Source organism: Neovison vison, chromosome 13 (genome assembly GCF_020171115.1).
Source record: "Neovison vison isolate M4711 chromosome 13, ASM_NN_V1, whole genome shotgun sequence".
NCBI classification, from domain to species: domain Eukaryota; kingdom Metazoa; phylum Chordata; class Mammalia; order Carnivora; family Mustelidae; genus Neogale; species Neogale vison.
The window spans coordinates 85,836,102-85,852,067 of NC_058103.1; the positions used below are offsets into that span (position 1 = coordinate 85,836,102).

Below are 15,966 nucleotides of genomic sequence, written 5' to 3' on the forward strand. Positions count from 1 at the left end.
GGCGGTCAGAGACACCTCAATGCATGCACTGAAGCAGCAGGCGCCGCTGGGCCAGAGAGTAGGGGCCCACAGGGCTGGATCTACCCTCCCCCAACTCCTCTCCACACCCATGGTAACCATGGAAACATAACCACCCCCTCCTGCCAGCTGCCTGGGTTTAGGCAACCAGGCCTGGCCCACCTCCACCCAGCCAAGGCCTGAACTAATGCCAGGCAGGCCAGAGTGGCCGCAGGAAGAACTGGGATTGGGCCATTTGGTCAGTCCAGGCTTCCAGCGCAGCTCGGGAGGACTACCACAGGAGCCTCCTCGCCATGCTGCCTGGGCTAGGGTCAGCCGGGGCTTCATCGGCCAGCAGCATGGCCCCGGACACCTGTGGGCTAACAGCTACTGTGGGGCAGTAGCCCTTGTTGCAGCAGCAGCAGCCTCTGGGCCTCACCCACGGGGCTTTCCGGCTGCTGCTCCTCCTGCCTGGGCCGCTCGGCCAGCCCCCCAGGGCTGAGGATGTACCGATAGTCACTACTGGGGGTGCCCCCCACTGCCCCTACACCACTGCCATCCCCGGCCCCGCTGCTGGCCTGGTCCCCGCCAGGCAGCTCCAGGGGGCCTCCCTCGGCCGGCTCCTCGGCTCTCTCCAGGTTGATGTACAAGGGGTCCCGGCTGGTGGACAGCACGGACAGGTGGCCCAGGATGCTTTCCAGCTCCATCCGCAGGCATGTGAAGCTCGGCCGCTGCTTGGGGTCGGCGCTCCAGCACTGGTACATGAGCTCATACCTGGGAGAGAGAAGCAGGAGGGGAGGCAGTAAGAAACCACAAGGGGAGGCAGGGACCCCTTAAGCCTACAGAAACAGGATTTGGAAAACTTTTCCTAAACACGCCCATACGGAGCCCATACTTACTTTGTATCAGGCCCTCGTCTAAGTATTTTACATTTACTATTTAATTCTCACCATAACCCTGTGGAATAAATCAGTCCTATTTTACCACTGTGGAAACTGAGGGCCAGAGAGGTTAAGAACCTCAACCAAGGTCACACAGGTGGAAAGTGATGGAGCTGGCTCTGTCCTAGGCAACGTGGGGGGGGGGGGATGAGGAGTGTTTTTGCTTTGCAGAACCTGGCAGGAGTCACTGTTATTTTAATGGCAAGGATTTGAACAGCTACCCTTTGTCCTAAATCCCCACCCACTCAGGATGACTTAAATCTTCATTATTCATGGACATCTTTGTATGTAGAAAAGCTTCTAGCCCTCTCCCCTGGGGAAGGAACACTTTTTACACACACTTTCAGGAGCCTTACAGATTCCCTGAGGTCTTATTCCTGTTCCAGGGGAACGCCTCAGGCTTAAGGAAAAAAAAAAAAAAGAACTAATGGAAGAGGACTGAGAACAGATGCAGTCAGAGCAAATGCCTGACTCTCTTGTGCCCACAAACAGAAGCCCCAAACACTGTCCCACTCACTGGCCCTCCTGACAGAGGCCCCCAGTGATGGGCGGAATGGTGCCAGACATCGAAGAGTCCATGGAAATGGTCCGGGGCCATGGGGATGTGGCCCAGCTGGGCTACATTGTCAAGGCTGTGCTAGGAGCCAATTGGCGCCTGTCCACCAGGCAGGCTGGTAGGAGGCCAGCACCCGCCCTATTGACAACACTAGCTCTGGCCCAGGAGGAAGATGAGCTGGGGCCTGGTCCCCGATGCCCAGTGGAACCTCTGCTGCTCCAGATGCCCAAGCAGGCTGCAACTACAGGGAGACCTGAGCTCCTGCCTCTGCCACGCCCTGAGCTGTGCTCAAGGAGGAGGGGTAGGGTCTGGCTCTCACCCTCAGATCTCCCTCTCATCCACAGTCCAGGATCTCCTTTAAACCTTCCAACTTCAAACCCACTGCCCTAGAGAAAGAGGACCCTGCCATTCAGGCTGGGCCTTCTTGTGCCTGTCCCTGTTCTTGGCCCACAGCAAGAAATAGGGAGCAGATTCCTTCCCCGGATCACTGTGGACTATCTCCCCCTGGTACTAGCGAAAACGTCCTCCAGGGCCACAGGGAAACTCTGGCTTGCACAGGGTGGGAAATACAACACTAGAACGGACAAAGTATGTCTGGCGTCATCGTTAAGAGGCACCTATTCTAAAATCACAGGGATCTAGGTTCACATCCCAACTCAGCTACTTAATAGCTGTGTGACCTTGGCCAAGTTACTTAACCTCTTTAATCTTAGTTTCTCATCTACAAAATAGCAATAATGAGAGTCTTTTCCTTATAGGGTGAGAAGGGGATTACCTGAAAGAATGCCTGTAAACTACCCAGCTAATGCTAGTCTTCCAGTCACGAGGAGTTTACAACCCTCCCCTGGTTGGGAGGGTATCCCGACCCTACCCCGCTCCCAAGGGCTCCAGGCTTTCAGAAAGGGAAGAAGGCAGTTCCCTTCTCCCCAGCATCTTGGGTCTCTCCACTCCCTTAAGAAGAGGCCAGCCTCCCGCACCCCCGCACCCCCTCCTTGTCTAACGGAGGAATGTAATACAGCAGCAGTTTTTTCTTGCCCTGGTGCAGTCTTCTCTGAGGGGGAGGGAGGGCTCAGCCTGGGAGGTTTTCTTAGACGAGCTGGGGACTGAGAAGGAGTGGGGGTGGGAAGAAGGTGACAGAATCGTGCGCTATTGCTCAACTCTGTACCTTCTGCCCTTGGGGTTCCTGGTTCTTCCAGGAAAGTGGAGAAAATAGAGCCAGAGTGTAAGAAAAGGTGGAACAAAAATATGACAGGATGGGAAAGGGGGAAAGAAAGAAAACAGGGAGGTGGCAGAGGAAGAGGCAGCTTGGGGTGGGGGTTGGTCCTCCCTCTAATGACAAGGACATTAAACAAAAGGTCCAGTTGAGGTTCTGGGCTCCTACTGGACCAGCAGCTGTGGCAGCAGCCAGCACCTGAAACCCCAAATTCCTTCCTCCCCAAATCCCCTTCCCAGGGCACTCACACATCCTCTATACAGTCCGGAGGCTGTTTCAGGCGGTTTCCGCCGATGAGGTAGTTGTAAATCTCAGCATTCTCAATGCCAGCATACGGCGTCTGCCCACGAGTCATGATCTCCCACATGGTCACCCCGAAGGCCCACTGGGATGGAAGCAAGTTTGGAGGGGCGATGTCACTAGGTTTCCTGGGCAGGGCAGAGCCCTAAGCCGAACATACCTCAGGGCTCTAAGGGGGCAGCCCAAGCCCAAAGACGGGACCAGGCTAGGTTCTTGAGGACTCTACGGGGCCGGCCACACTGCCGGCATCCCCACCAGACTTCACTGTGCCACCCAACTTACCACGTCACTGTGCACCGTATACAGGTTGTCAGCCAGGCTCTCCAGGGCCAGCCACTTGACAGGCAATTTGGAGGCACAGCCCTGGCGATAGTAATCCCCACTGTAGATCTTCCGGGAGAGCCCAAAATCGGCGACGCACACTGTCATGTCCTCTGCCAGCCTGTGAGGGGTGTTGGAGGATGGAGTCAGCCTTACAGAACTATGGCATCTTGGCTCCCCAGCTGTCCCCACACACAGCACGCACTGTCCCAGGTGAGAGCTGACCATAAGCTAGTCCTCCTGTCTGTCACAAGCTGCTCCGTCCCCGCCCCCTGATCCCCACCCCAGAGCCCTCTAGAATTCACATACATGCAATTCCGAGCAGCCAGGTCTCGATGGATGAAGTTCCGGGAGCTCAGGTACTCCATGCCACAGGCGATGTCCACCATGAACCGGACCAGGGTCTGCAGGGGCAGGTTCTGGTGGGCAGACAGGGCAAGTTCGGGCCCGATTTGCTCACCTACCCAGGCAGGGTATGATGAAGGGGGTTCCCTGGCCAGAAAGCCTAAAGACTTGGGATTACTGAAAGGAGGGGACTTAGCGGGGCTTCCCAAGGCAAAGAAGTTTTGGGAGACCTGATGGAACATCCCAGAATCAAGACACTCCCAGAACAGAGCTCCAGAGGTCTCTTCTCCCAGAATGGCCCTGACCCGGCCTAAAATTCTCAGCAGCGCTTTGTGAGGGAGAAGGAAGCCTTCTAACATCAAAAGGGTCAAAGCCAGGCTGCCTCTCTTCCTAACCAGCTTGATCGGCCCTGCCCACCAAGCCAAACTCTCTCCCAGGGTCTTTGTCCCTTTCCAACTCCCAGCCAGTCCACCCCAGGCACTCACAAAGGGATTCTCCCCAATCCGGGAGGCGAGCAGGAAGGCGTGCAGGTCCCCGTGCTTCATGAAGGGCAAAATGACCATAGGGATGGGGAGACGACCTTTGGCCCTGCTGCGGAGGCTCACCCCTGGGGACAAGAGAGAGTCAGGAGCAGGGCACAGAAGTCAAGAGATGGCTCAGGGGTCTGCATGAGTTTCCCACCTGCTAGGTCCTACTTTCAGCCCTAACTCTGTTACTTCCCTCTCTGTAAGTCCACACTGGCCTACCTACTGGTGACCACCTAAGATGTGGCTGCCCCCAGATCTCTGCAGCATCTACTTGTCCCCTCCTTCTCCTCTGTTCACATGAGCAGTCTTCCAGTGTAGACCTCTGGTACAGGCCCCACACAATAAACCCCTTACCTGGAGGGGGATCAGAGTTCAGCCAGGACCCTCCTTGTGATTTTGCTCCCTGCTTACTCACCAGCTAAGTCCGAACTTCTCTCCTACAGGCTGCCCTCCCACCTTGGGGGAGCACACTTTTAGCCCTATTGTTTATCTGTCGCCCCTCAGGAGGGAGCTCACCAACAAGCTTGGCCACATGTGGGTGATCAAATTCCTTCATGCAAGCCGCTTCCCTGAGGAACTCTTCAATGTCACTTGAAGCAATGATGTCAGCTGGAAGAAAAGGATGGCAGGGAGGAAAGAAGGGAGATGTGCCCCCAATTCTGGTCTAAGTCCACATGCAGTGGGGCTCTCCAACCATTTCTCCACTTGCTAACAGTCTTCCCTTTGGTTCGGATAGCTGTAATCACCCTGAAGGAGCCCAGAGCACAGTCACTGCTGATGGCAGAAAGCAAAGGCGAGGGCACAAATGTGTGTGGGTTTATGCTTTTGAATTATTCACATGGCACAGGCAGCATCCTAGTTAGTACTAACTCACTCTTCTTGGAAAGTCTAGGGGCACAGCAGAGCCTACTTCTGGCTCAGTCACCTTTGCCACACCTCACTCCGTGTCTTCTACTCTCCACTCACCTTTCAGCATCTTGACGGCCACTTTCACAAAGGAGCCATCCTCCTGCTTCAGCTGGGCCTCCCGCACTGAACCGAACTCTCCTAGGAACAGATCCAAACAGCGGTGAGGGTCCTTGCCCTACCGCCCTCCCCCAACCCCTTTTCTCTAAGATGACCCTCCTCAGGGACACAAATCACTAGACTCTAGGCCATTGCAGGAAGACACCCTTGTCTGCATCTCCAGCCACCATTCCCCCAAACAGCCCACACTCAGGAGTCTTCAAGCATATCCTGTTCACAGGAGCTGCCCCAAGCCCACACCCTCAAAGCACGTGGAGCCATCGAAGACAACCTCCACTCAGCTAACCCCCACGCAGCCCCACACACCTTTGCCCAACATCCGGCCCAGGGTGAACTGCTGCTCAGGGATGAGCACGTCCTCCAACTTGTCCTTGAGCTCATCGCTGATGCCCAAGCTGTCCACTGTGGGGAGAGAGAAGAGGAGCCTCCTGGGCTCCTGACCTGCACCCCAGTCTCGGCCCTCAGAGTAGACTTGAGCTTCATTTGGCTCTCCCACAGCCAGGATGGTAAATCTCCATGAGGGTAGGTCTGTGTTTCTTTTCACTGTTGTGTGCTCAGGACTCATGGATGCTCAGACACACTGGCCAAACCCCTGAGCCAGCAAAAAGAATATAGCTAGGGACATGAAGGCACCCCATGTTTCCTAAGATTTCCATACTCACATGTGGCCTCGATGCGCTCAGGCCGCTCTCGATTGAAGGACCGGGCTGCCCGGAAGTGAACGGCTGGCTCCCCACGGGCCATGACACTATCAAAGGCTTGCCTAAGGGGAAACCCCAGAGTCGGAGTCAGCTCCAAGGTCGTCTGTCACCTCTTGCTTTTCCCTCATCCTTACCCCCTTACCCGAACCGTGTCTCCTTCCGCCTCTTTCGAAGCAGGATGAGGGCCAAGGCCGCGGCTGTCACCAAGGCTGTCAGCACACCCAGGACCACAGGCACCCAGGATGTGCGGCTATGGGGAGGGCCCTGTTGGCCTATGGGAGGAGACAGAGCCAGTGGCATGAGCGAGGCTGACAAAAGGAGTCCCTGTAGAACTTTCCAGTGATGGCCATCTGGCCTGGACAAGAGGTTCTCTTGAGTCCACAAAGGTCCCAAGTGGAAAGAAGGCCCAAAGGAAGCCCCAAGAGTTCCTACCCTGTCAGTGACAGGCCCTGGCTGTTGGAACCTACAAATCTACCAGGGACTTCTATGCTAGTGCTGGGGCAGAGGGAGGAGAAGTGCATATAGTTCAAATACCAATCCTGGCCTCAACAGTTAAGTCTTTGGATCTATTAGGAGCACAGGTTCTGCCCAGCTCCTCCCACCAATCTAGGCTGCCCCTGAAAGCCATGACCCATCTGCCCTTCCCCTACAGGCCTCACCTGCATGGTCATGCGAAGGGACCACCAGTGGCTGACTCCAGGGCCCACAGCCAACTGCATTGGAGATGCACACACGCACAGTCAGGTCCTTCTGCGGGTCCCAGCCTGTCAAGTTGGCCCTGGTCCCCTCCACTGTCAGCTCACCCTAGAGCCAGGAAAAGCCCCATCCCACATTTGAGTCAGAGGAGGAGGCCTTCAGAGAGGCCTGAATGCAGAAAGTGGCCTAGCTAGGAACCCAGGAGGCAAGGGACACTGTGGGTTCAGGGACCCCAGGAACACAACCTGCTGAGTATCACATTCCCCTTCCAGGCTGCAGAAGCCTCCCCTGAACACAAACAAGGCTCAGTCCCTGCTGGGGGGGGGGGGACGACGGAACGGACGGACGGGGGACGACACACACGAACGTGGTTGGGTTGTTGGGAGGGGTGCGGTGCTGGAAGGAACCAGGCTGGGGATAAGAGCCTTATCTGTGCCCTCCCCCAGTTTGTTCAGGAATGCGCTTCCTGCTTTACAAATGAAATGGTCACCACCGGATGCAATTCTAACAGGAGACAATCCAATAAGGAGGGAAGCCTGCAGGGGAAGGTGGGGAAAAGTGCACTCTCTGGGATGCTGGGAAGCCCAGCCCACCAAAGTCCGGGGGCCCACCAAGGACAGCCATTTGGAAGCTCTGAAGGTCTTGAGCCCTGAAAGCTCACTCTGGTGCCCTTGGAGAGTTGAGATTTATCTCCCCTTACCTGGGTGCCGTTGTCTTGAACCCAGGACAATTTATAAGGTCCCAGGGGGCCTTCCAAAGGGCCCTCAGGTATCACTTCTTCCCACTCCAGGATGAGGCCTGAGTCTGTGCGGATGGCATGGAGGTTCTGGGGAGCGCTGGTTGGGGCTGTACCCAAAGACAGAATACCGCTAAGAGCCCTGCCCTCCCCACCATCACTATCCCATGCTAGTCTTTGGAACCAACTCTCAAGAGCTACACAGCTCAGACAGCTACAGGTATGGGTTAGAACCGGCCTCCCAGTTCTGACTGCTCTCACCTTTGGTCCTGTGGAGGAGAGGTGAACAATGGCAGGCCCCACAGCACCCCACTAGGTACAGCGCTGCTCTTAGTTACTGCCTCAGCAGCATCCTTCACCCTTTCCCCCTCATAGTCCCACCAACGCTCAGCAATTGCTAAGAGAACTCCAAGCAAGTTCCTGCCACAGAACTTTGCACTTCCCGTGCCATCTTCCACAGTGATTTCCCCTAGCCCCAGTATGGCTTGTTCCTTATCAAACTTCTCTTTATGCCGTATGCCTAGACCACCCTGGGAGCACTCTTCCACCCTGGGAGCACTCTTCCTCGCCATACTATCAGATCTTTCCTAATTTGCATGTTTGCTCCACTCCCTAGAACTAACGCTGCAGGGGAAAGGGCGGGATTCATCTAGTTCATAGGTATGCAGCAGACACTTGGGTGTTTGCTGGAGGAGGCAGGACCCTCCCTTCAGGTAACCTCTCTCTCCAGCAACTTCCTTCAGAACTGAAGCCAACATTGCCTTTTCCCCACTCGGGCCCTGCCCAGCCACTCCGCCCCGTTAAGTCTCTTACCTAGGCCCTTCGTCCGAAAGGGCACCCAGTCAGCATATGGAGAAGGCCCCAAGGCGTTAGCGCAGCGTACCCTGAGGCTGTAGTTGGTGGCAGGTGCCAGGTCCCGGAGGAGGCAGGTAAAAGGTGGCACAGGGACCACCACAGCCAGGACCTCCCAGCCTCCTGGAGCTTGTGTCACCTACAGAAGAACAGCAAAAGAACGATGAAGAGGAGGGAGACAGAAGGTGGGACAGGCCTGGGTGGGAGCAGGGGGCCCAGGAAGGGGGGTGTATCTTGAGTTAATGCCTCCTCTAAACCTATCAGCAAACACTTGCAACCCACCCCCTCCCGCCTGCCCCCACTCTAGTAACACAAGGATCCTCGCCTCCACGCCTTTGCAAATGCTGCTCCCTGGCCCGGAACTGCTCTTCCTAGCAAAGCCCAACTCATCTTTTAAAACTCAGTGCAAACCCCACTTTTTCTGCCAAGGACTTTGCCAACTACTCCAGAAAACCCATACCCTTTCTCGCTTGGTACATAACTCAGTTAGAAGAGCTCCCATTTATTATAACTACATGCCAGTGCGAAAGAGTCAGTTTCTCAAGGGCAGAGTAACTGGGACTCTAGGGGCATCGTGAACCAGACCTTCACCTCACATTTTTTAGGACGCCCACCATAAGAATACAAATGGAAAGCCACATACCATGTGGCTAAGTATGTAAATGTTAGAATCAGCTAACAAATTATTAAACAAAATATTTCCTATGATGGAATATGGACAAATAAAGCTTCAAAACAAGCTGGAAGATCAGTTTTGCATTTATAATCCCCTAATCCCTGGGATTCCCAAGCCAGAATGTGGTGGCATAAGAAAAGCCAGCCTGTGGGCCAAGGGTCTATACCCAGGGGAACACCAAATGCACGGGTATGGACAGTGCTGCCTGCATACTGACTCCCCTAAGGAATGTACCTGAGGTGCACAAACCAAGCCCTCCTAAGGACAGACCAGGGAAAAGGCCTACACAGGTCCTAGAAGCAGACTGGGGATTATAGGGAGGAGGTCTTGAGTATCTAGAAAATGGTATAGGGTGGCAGTTGGGAGAAGCAGGGGCAGGTAGCCTCAAGATCTAGATGGGCATATCCCCTAGTCTCTACAGCCTCCTTGCCCAGAGGCAAGGAATGCAGCCAAAGGAGGGCCAGAGCAGGGTCCTCCAAATTGTCCAGCCCAGAGCAGGGGCCTCTCCTGCCTGGGGGAACTGGCTACAACAGTTTCAAAGGCGATCCTTAAATACCTTTGAGTAAACAGATGAAAATAAACAAGGTTGCATTGCCTCTTGTTTTTGGTATCACCTCACCCAGGCTTTCTACTCTCTGGGGCTTCGAACCCCCTCCAATCGCCTTGTTCTTTTTGGCATGAGTCAGGGGATGGGGAAGGAGAGTATCAGCTAAATCAAAGGTTTGGGGTTTTGCCGACAGAAGAAACACCCCTCCAAGGCATCTCAAATCTGCTCTAGTGATCTGCTTTCCCGCCTGAAGAATGTATGGGTTTGAGACAATTTGCCCAGTTACTTGTTGGCCAGAGCACCCTGTGGGAAGGGGCAGGCTGGGCTGTTCCTGGTAAAGGGGACAGCAACACCTGGAGAGAGCTAGGGACCCAGCCCTGCGGACAAGTGTAGGTCAATGGGATACCACTGCGAACGGAGCACCATCGAGGCAGCCACAGAAGGAACATGGCCAGGAGAGCCTGTCCCCCCAGCTCCCTACCTGGACCGTACAGGACTGGAGCAGGGCCCGGCCATCGGCACCTGGCGTCCAGGCCACACTAGCATTGCTGCTGGAGAGCTTCGTCACTGTGATGTTGAAGGGGGCTGCAGGCAGTGCTGTGGACAGGAGGGACAGTCAGCACCCTGGACTTCAGTGCTTGGGAAGGACAGGAGGAAGCAGAAAGCAGGGGCATCAAGCCTCAAGTCCCTCCCTGAGGTCTGGGGTGGTTCCCCCCACACCTGACAATGGCTACTCAGCACTCCCAGAACTACAATTAGAAACAAGCCAAGAAGCCAGTGGGGGAGAGCTGCTCATACCAGGGAGTGTGTCGGCTGGCTGTGGGGAGAAGTTGCCTCTCTCTGAATCAGGGCCCCTATCTGACCAAGGAGTAAGATAAGATAGTGGGTGTGGTGGGGACGCAGTGGTGGGGGGCACAGTACCTTCGCCTTGGGAGAGACAAATGAGAGGCAGCCCCTACAGCCACAACCCATTCCCCCACACACTGGCTCCCTCCCTCCCATCTTCTCTCCCTTTATGCATACCAACCCTTTGGATCTCTGCTATCCTGCTAGGCCGTTTTCCCCAGCCCCATTCCCTCCACTGTGACTGGCAGAAGCAAGGCTGGGCATGAGCCCTGACCATCTCCTGCTGGCTCCCTCTCCACCTCCCTCTCTGCCTCCCTCCCAAGGACTCTGCTTCGTGATGGGAAATCTGCTGTGACGTCAGGTTTCTATTCTCATCTCAGCCATGGCAGGGTCTCAGGTGCTCTCACTAGGGATGGAGCTCTGCCAATTAACCCTTCATCCCTCAGATCCCAGCAGGGCCTCGGGAAGGCGGAACAGGGAACAACACCAAATGATTTTGTACTTCCATCTGCTGCGCACGCCCCTGGCCCCTGCCTCACTCACCCTCCCTCCCGCCAGTCCTCCTACCTTGAAGGCGAACGGTGGCTGGTCGAGAAGAGGCCAGGCCTTTAAGGTTGTGAGCTTCGCAGGAGAACACCGTGCTCTGGGTCACCCCTGATGCCACAAAACCTCAGTCAGCACCCCCCACCCCCAAGCAGCAATTCCCATTCAGCCTGGGACCAGGGAATGGGGTTTATGCAGGCTCTGGATGTGAATATCCTGTTAGTCCCTCCAGTCAGAGGAAGGGGCTAGACACTGTGTACGACCAGGGACTCTGGAGTCTAACGAGCCTGGCTATACCCAGTGCTGGTGCTCTGTCTTCTCATCTCCAACACTGGGTGAATTGTGCAAACCAAATGAGGGAATTCACCTGAAGTGTGTGGCACACATGAAACACCCAAGAAAGGTTATACTACCCCCCCCCGCCTCGATCCCACCTCCCACATATGGCACAAAGCTGCCTCCCCTCTCTGTTCACGCCTCTACTGCACATTCCAGAGCCTTCTCAGTTTGCTCTACACGGCAGCCCTATCGTTGTTGATTTGCATTCTTTGCCCTGCAATAGTTCTCAGCTCCTTATGCATGTGTCTTGTCTCCCCAATTACACTAATTCCTTGGGGGCTGGACTGATGGCTTCTATTTCTTTTGTATTCCGGAGATCCCCCGTGGTGCCTAGCACAGTGTGGTGTGTGGAGTAGGAGTTCAGTGAGTGCTTATTATCTTGCGGGCTGCCGGGGAGGGTCCCAACCACACACATCTGGAGAGAACTGAACCGAACCTTCCCTCTCATGGGCTCCAACCCAGCACCTCCTGAACAGACCCCCCAGCCCACCTCTTCTCAAGATTCGTATTGGGGACTTGACACATCCATACCTATCCCTCCCACCATCCAGCATGTGAGACCCAGCTCAGACTCCCAACTTCTTGAGTCAGTTCAAGCCTCGACCAGGAACATTAGCTTCATTTCACAAGTGAGCCTCACAAGCCTCGTTAAATGCCTGAGGGTCTTGGGACCCAGGTGGGTGTGCAGGTGTTGCTGCTTTGGGTCTAGCTGCGTGGAGGTATGGATAAATACAGTTGTTTGAGAAAATGTCTAGAAATTTCTGGAAAGGGCCATTAGGAGAGGAAGCTCCTGTTTCTTTGTGCTGCACCTCCCTCCTTTTGCTTCTCCCTGCCATTCCCCACTCTGCAGCCCTAGACTGTTGTCTTCTAGGCAAGTCGGCCAGACACTCCTGCTAGCTCTGCGTGGGCTGGTTCCTGGCTCCTTCCCTTGGGAGGGGTGGGGGAAATGGGTGCCCCTGGTTTCACATGACTCCTCTCCCAGGGCCAGCTGTGCACGGCCGGAGCTACTGTGTAGGACGGAAAGAGGCTCCAGTGGCCTCGAGCACACCCGGTAGGATCACCGCTAATCAGCTCACCTGGCCAGCCCTGCACACCTGACTAACCAGCTTAGTAATGGTGCAGCTCACGTCCCCAGGCCCCCCGGTGGGCTCCAGACACTCACAACAACAGACCTGGTGATTTACAGATTGCACACTGCCCAGTCTCACCACCCCTACTCAAACCCCCTCCTGCGGCTGCTCACCTGTTACATTTAAAACAGAAGGAGAGGGGGCAGGTCCCCCAACCTTCGTGCCTCCTCTCCACCACACAATGGTAACAGGTTCGGGGGGACCCACAGCTTCACAAGACAGTTGGAAAGGGGCATTGGGTGGCACTGCCAGATCTTTTGGCTCCACAGTGAAAAATGGCACACCTAAGGAGAAAGGGGTTTGGGGAATGAACCTTGCCCCTTCCCGGTTTCCAACTACCCAAACCACAAGTTTGCTACCATTTACAGTCCTCTATGCAGAAGGTCCTACAGGTCCCCTTAGGATTGGGTCAACCGCCAAACAGTGGCTAGCTTGACCGGGGAGCTTCTCTTCTTTGGGCATCTTAGGAATACCCTTTATGCTGTCCCCTTGGGCTCTTCCAGACCTGCTCCAACAGCCTTCTCAGAGCAGGGGAGGAGGCAGAGGGTGAGGAGCTGGGGGAGGGTCAGAAAGGGAGGGGGAGTGGGCGGAAGCCTTAGCAGAGTTCCCAGATCCCGTTCAGGGGCCCTTGTTACTTTCTTAGTCACTTTGTTTTCCTGGGCTGAACAGCTCTGAGCTCCCACAGCTGCGGATCCTTCCTCCCCTCCCCCAGCCCGCCTCCCCCTCCTGGCCTGGCCACTTGGCAGAACAGGGTCCAGCCCCAGATGGGTGCTTAGGCTTGTGGCTCAGACAACTGAAACTTACTGCACCCCATAGACTGGAGGTCCTTACTGCCCCTTAGCTGTGAAATACCCAGACTCCAGTGAGTAGGGTCTTCCCATGTCTGGGGTAGGCCTGGAGCCTGGTGCAATCAGGCTCCAGAGGGCAACGGGGCAAATCAACTTCCACTGAACTTTCTTCCGAACAGGTGTGGTCACTAGCAGCATATGCATCAGGCCCACATGCCCACCCATGTCTCTGCTTCCTCACCTTCTACTGTGAGCCACACTGGCTGGGAGGTCTCCATTTCACCCCCATCCTCCACCTGGCACCAGTACCGGCCTGCATCAGAGCGTTCCACTGACTTTAGGCTGTGGAAACAGGATACCAGGCTCACCTCCTAGGGTGGGGGGGGAGGCGGCGCAGCTATGCTGGGCAGACTCAGTGGATTGAGCCTGCCCCCACTTCTGGAAGTTTCCTTAGGTTGCCAAATTAAAAAAAAAAAACCACACCGCTGGGCATCAGCATTGCCCCCAGCTCCCAAGCCCAAGGAAAAAGCACAACTTGCCCCCAGGCTGGCATGCCACACCCTCCCCCACCGTCCTGCACCTGAGGAAGCCAATCCAGTGCTGCTCACTGACTGGGATGTACACCTGATCCACACTCTGGACCACAGCCCCATCCTTCACCCACTGTATCTCCGGCTCCTCCATTCCCTCCACACTGCAGTTGAGCTTCACCGGCTGCCCCTGAGACACTGTCAGCTTCACCGGGGCTCCCATGAGCTTCAGGCCTGAGAGGTGGGAAGGAGAAGGTGTCAGCCCATTTGATAGGGAGACTGTCTCTGGAAATGTCCCCCATCGGCTTCCAGAACCTAGTTTCTGGGTCAGAGGGCTCATCCTCGGCTAATGGTCAAGAAAACAGAGGTTGGACAGTGTGGGCGGGAAGGTGGCCTGGGCCTAGGCTGGGGGAAGGAAGGAAAATGACAAGCTCTCCAGGCACCAATTCTGCTACTGCCAAGTTCCCCCCAGCTCTAAGGAAGTGACCTTTTCCCCACACCTCTTGATGAGGTGATGTGAAGTTCAAGCACAACCACCAAAAGGCAGGCAAGCCAGGCTAAAAAGGTGGGGCCCTCTTATACACCTAAGGCAGGTACTGTCCTGGGAATGACAGCTGTACCCATGGAGATCAACAGGCGGCCAGCTCTCTGCCAGCCCAGGGTGTCTGGCCAGACTTCACACTGCTGCTGGCATCCCCCTGTACCCTACCCCAGCAAAAGAAAGGAGGCTGAGGAAGAGAAGGAGGGGGTGCTCCCCTGAAGTGGAGAACATATGGCTGCAGAACCACGTCAGATCAAACACATGGCAGCCTTCCTGGCAGCCACCCGCTCTATTAATACCTGAATGTGTGCAGGGGCGGGTGCTAGGGAGGTGGGAGGGAGGAAGGAGGGGAGGGGCCCTGAGGAGGGAGCCCAAGACCCCTGAGCTACTGTCACACCAACAGGAGCCACTTTGTGGAACACTACCCTCCGGGTGTTGACAGCCAAGACACACATGCGCACACACACACCCCTCTCCTTATCTCCCGGAGTGTTTTTAAGCAGAGGGTCAGGTGAACTATCCACAGGGCTGAATCCAGTCGTGCTTCATCCTGCCGTTGCTGTGAGACTCTAGGCAAATTCCTGGGCTCTCTGATCCTGAGATACACACCTTTCCCGTCTTGTAAATACTTGTCACTCTCTGCCTTCCCTTCCCTGATTATCTCATATGGCAGGGAGTTCAGTCCCAAAATCAAGTGTCAGCTCTGTTGTTGCTGCTTTAGCCTGAGACACAGCGCAGGTCACGGGGCAAGGAGGGATAACCTCACACCGCATACACACCCAACAGTCCCATAGGTGTGTCGTGTGAACTTGGGAGAGGCAGGGTGAGAGCACTCGCTCCTACCACCCGCAAATGTCTCAGTGGCCACGGGGGAACACAAGGATAACCCCCACAAGGACCGGCCACCTTGCTCCGGCCCATCCTCGCCAGCATTCCCGGGTTCAGGAAGCTCTCAGTACAGGAACTAGCATGTGTCCAGATGTTTTCTGCGACTGGGCACCCTCACAGCCCCTGTGCCCAAATGGTGTAGGTGTGCCTCTTGGGCGCTGAGTCCAGCCCCTGCGGTTTCGGAGCGGGACTTTCCTGTGTAAGGCGGGCAGAATGGGGTCCCCAGGACTGGGAGGGGGGAAGCAAACAACTAGATACGTCGAGGCGGGAACATCCAGTTCCTAACACCGCCCCCCTCCCCCGACCATTCAGCCCACAGCCCTACTCCTTTCCTTTCCACCCCTCCAGAAGAGCCCCGGACGCGAGAAAGTTGGGGGTGGGGCTCCGGCCAGAGAACCAGCAGCGGACGCTGCGCTGCGCCCCCTCCCCCAGCCCCCAAGCCTCGGCCTTCCAGCTTGGGTCCCCCCACCCAAGTCTCCCGCCCGCCCAGGCCCGGGGCTCGCTCCGCCGCGGTCCCTGAGCGCCCACCCGGCCGCGCCCCTCCGCAACCCCCCGCGTTCCGCCGCCTCCCGACCAACCCCTACCTGCGGCCGCGGGCTCCGCGAGCAGCAGAGCGGCCAGACCCGCCAGGAGCAGCGGCGGCGGCGGCGGCGGCAGCGGCAGCGGCGGGAGCCCCGGCCGCCCCATGCTCCGCCTCAGCGCCATCGGCGGCGACGCCGCACCATGCCGGGCCCGGCCCGCGAGCGACAAGGGAGGAGGAAGGAGGGACGGAGGAGGAGGGACGGGAGAGGAGGGCCGCGGGAGGGGCGGGGGCCGGACCGGGGGCGGCGCTGGGGCCCGCGCCTCCGAGACCCGCGCCCGCTGCGAGTCGCCCCGGCCGCCGTCAGCAGCGCGGGGTCCCCGGGGCCGCCGCTGGGCCACCGCGGT

General features: G+C 56.6%; 1 protein-coding gene across 1 annotated transcript; it reads right to left on the bottom strand.

Moving 5' to 3' along the window:
- Positions 1-283: 283 nt before the first annotated feature.
- TYRO3 (TYRO3 protein tyrosine kinase) lies at positions 284-15,809 on the bottom strand. The gene is made up of 19 exons (XM_044229585.1): positions 15,624-15,809; positions 13,661-13,844; positions 13,322-13,422; positions 12,406-12,576; positions 10,848-10,934; positions 9,916-10,031; positions 8,173-8,350; positions 7,324-7,469; positions 6,587-6,731; positions 6,070-6,199; positions 5,889-5,989; positions 5,533-5,628; positions 5,167-5,247; positions 4,717-4,809; positions 4,159-4,280; positions 3,638-3,747; positions 3,290-3,449; positions 2,956-3,092; positions 284-771 (listed from the first exon to the last, which is right to left on the bottom strand). The coding sequence occupies exons 1-19, from the start codon at positions 15,742-15,744 to the stop codon at positions 378-380; spliced, it is 2,673 nt and encodes an 890-aa protein (XP_044085520.1). The 5' UTR covers positions 15,745-15,809; the 3' UTR covers positions 284-377.
- Positions 15,810-15,966: the final 157 nt, after the last annotated feature.

Excerpts from the sequence above, each read along its gene's own strand:
- TYRO3 (XM_044229585.1), bottom strand. The coding sequence starts at position 15,744 with ATGGCGCTGAGGCGGAGCATGGGGCGGCCGGGGCTCCCGCCGCTGCCG. Across the intron at positions 13,423-13,660 it reads CACTGGATTGGCTTCCTCAG|CCTAAAGTCAGTGGAACGCT; the intron begins GTGCAGGACGGT and ends CTGTTTCCACAG. Across the intron at positions 10,935-12,405 it reads TTCTGTTTTAAATGTAACAG|GGGTGACCCAGAGCACGGTG; the intron begins GTGAGCAGCCGC and ends TTGTGGCATCAG.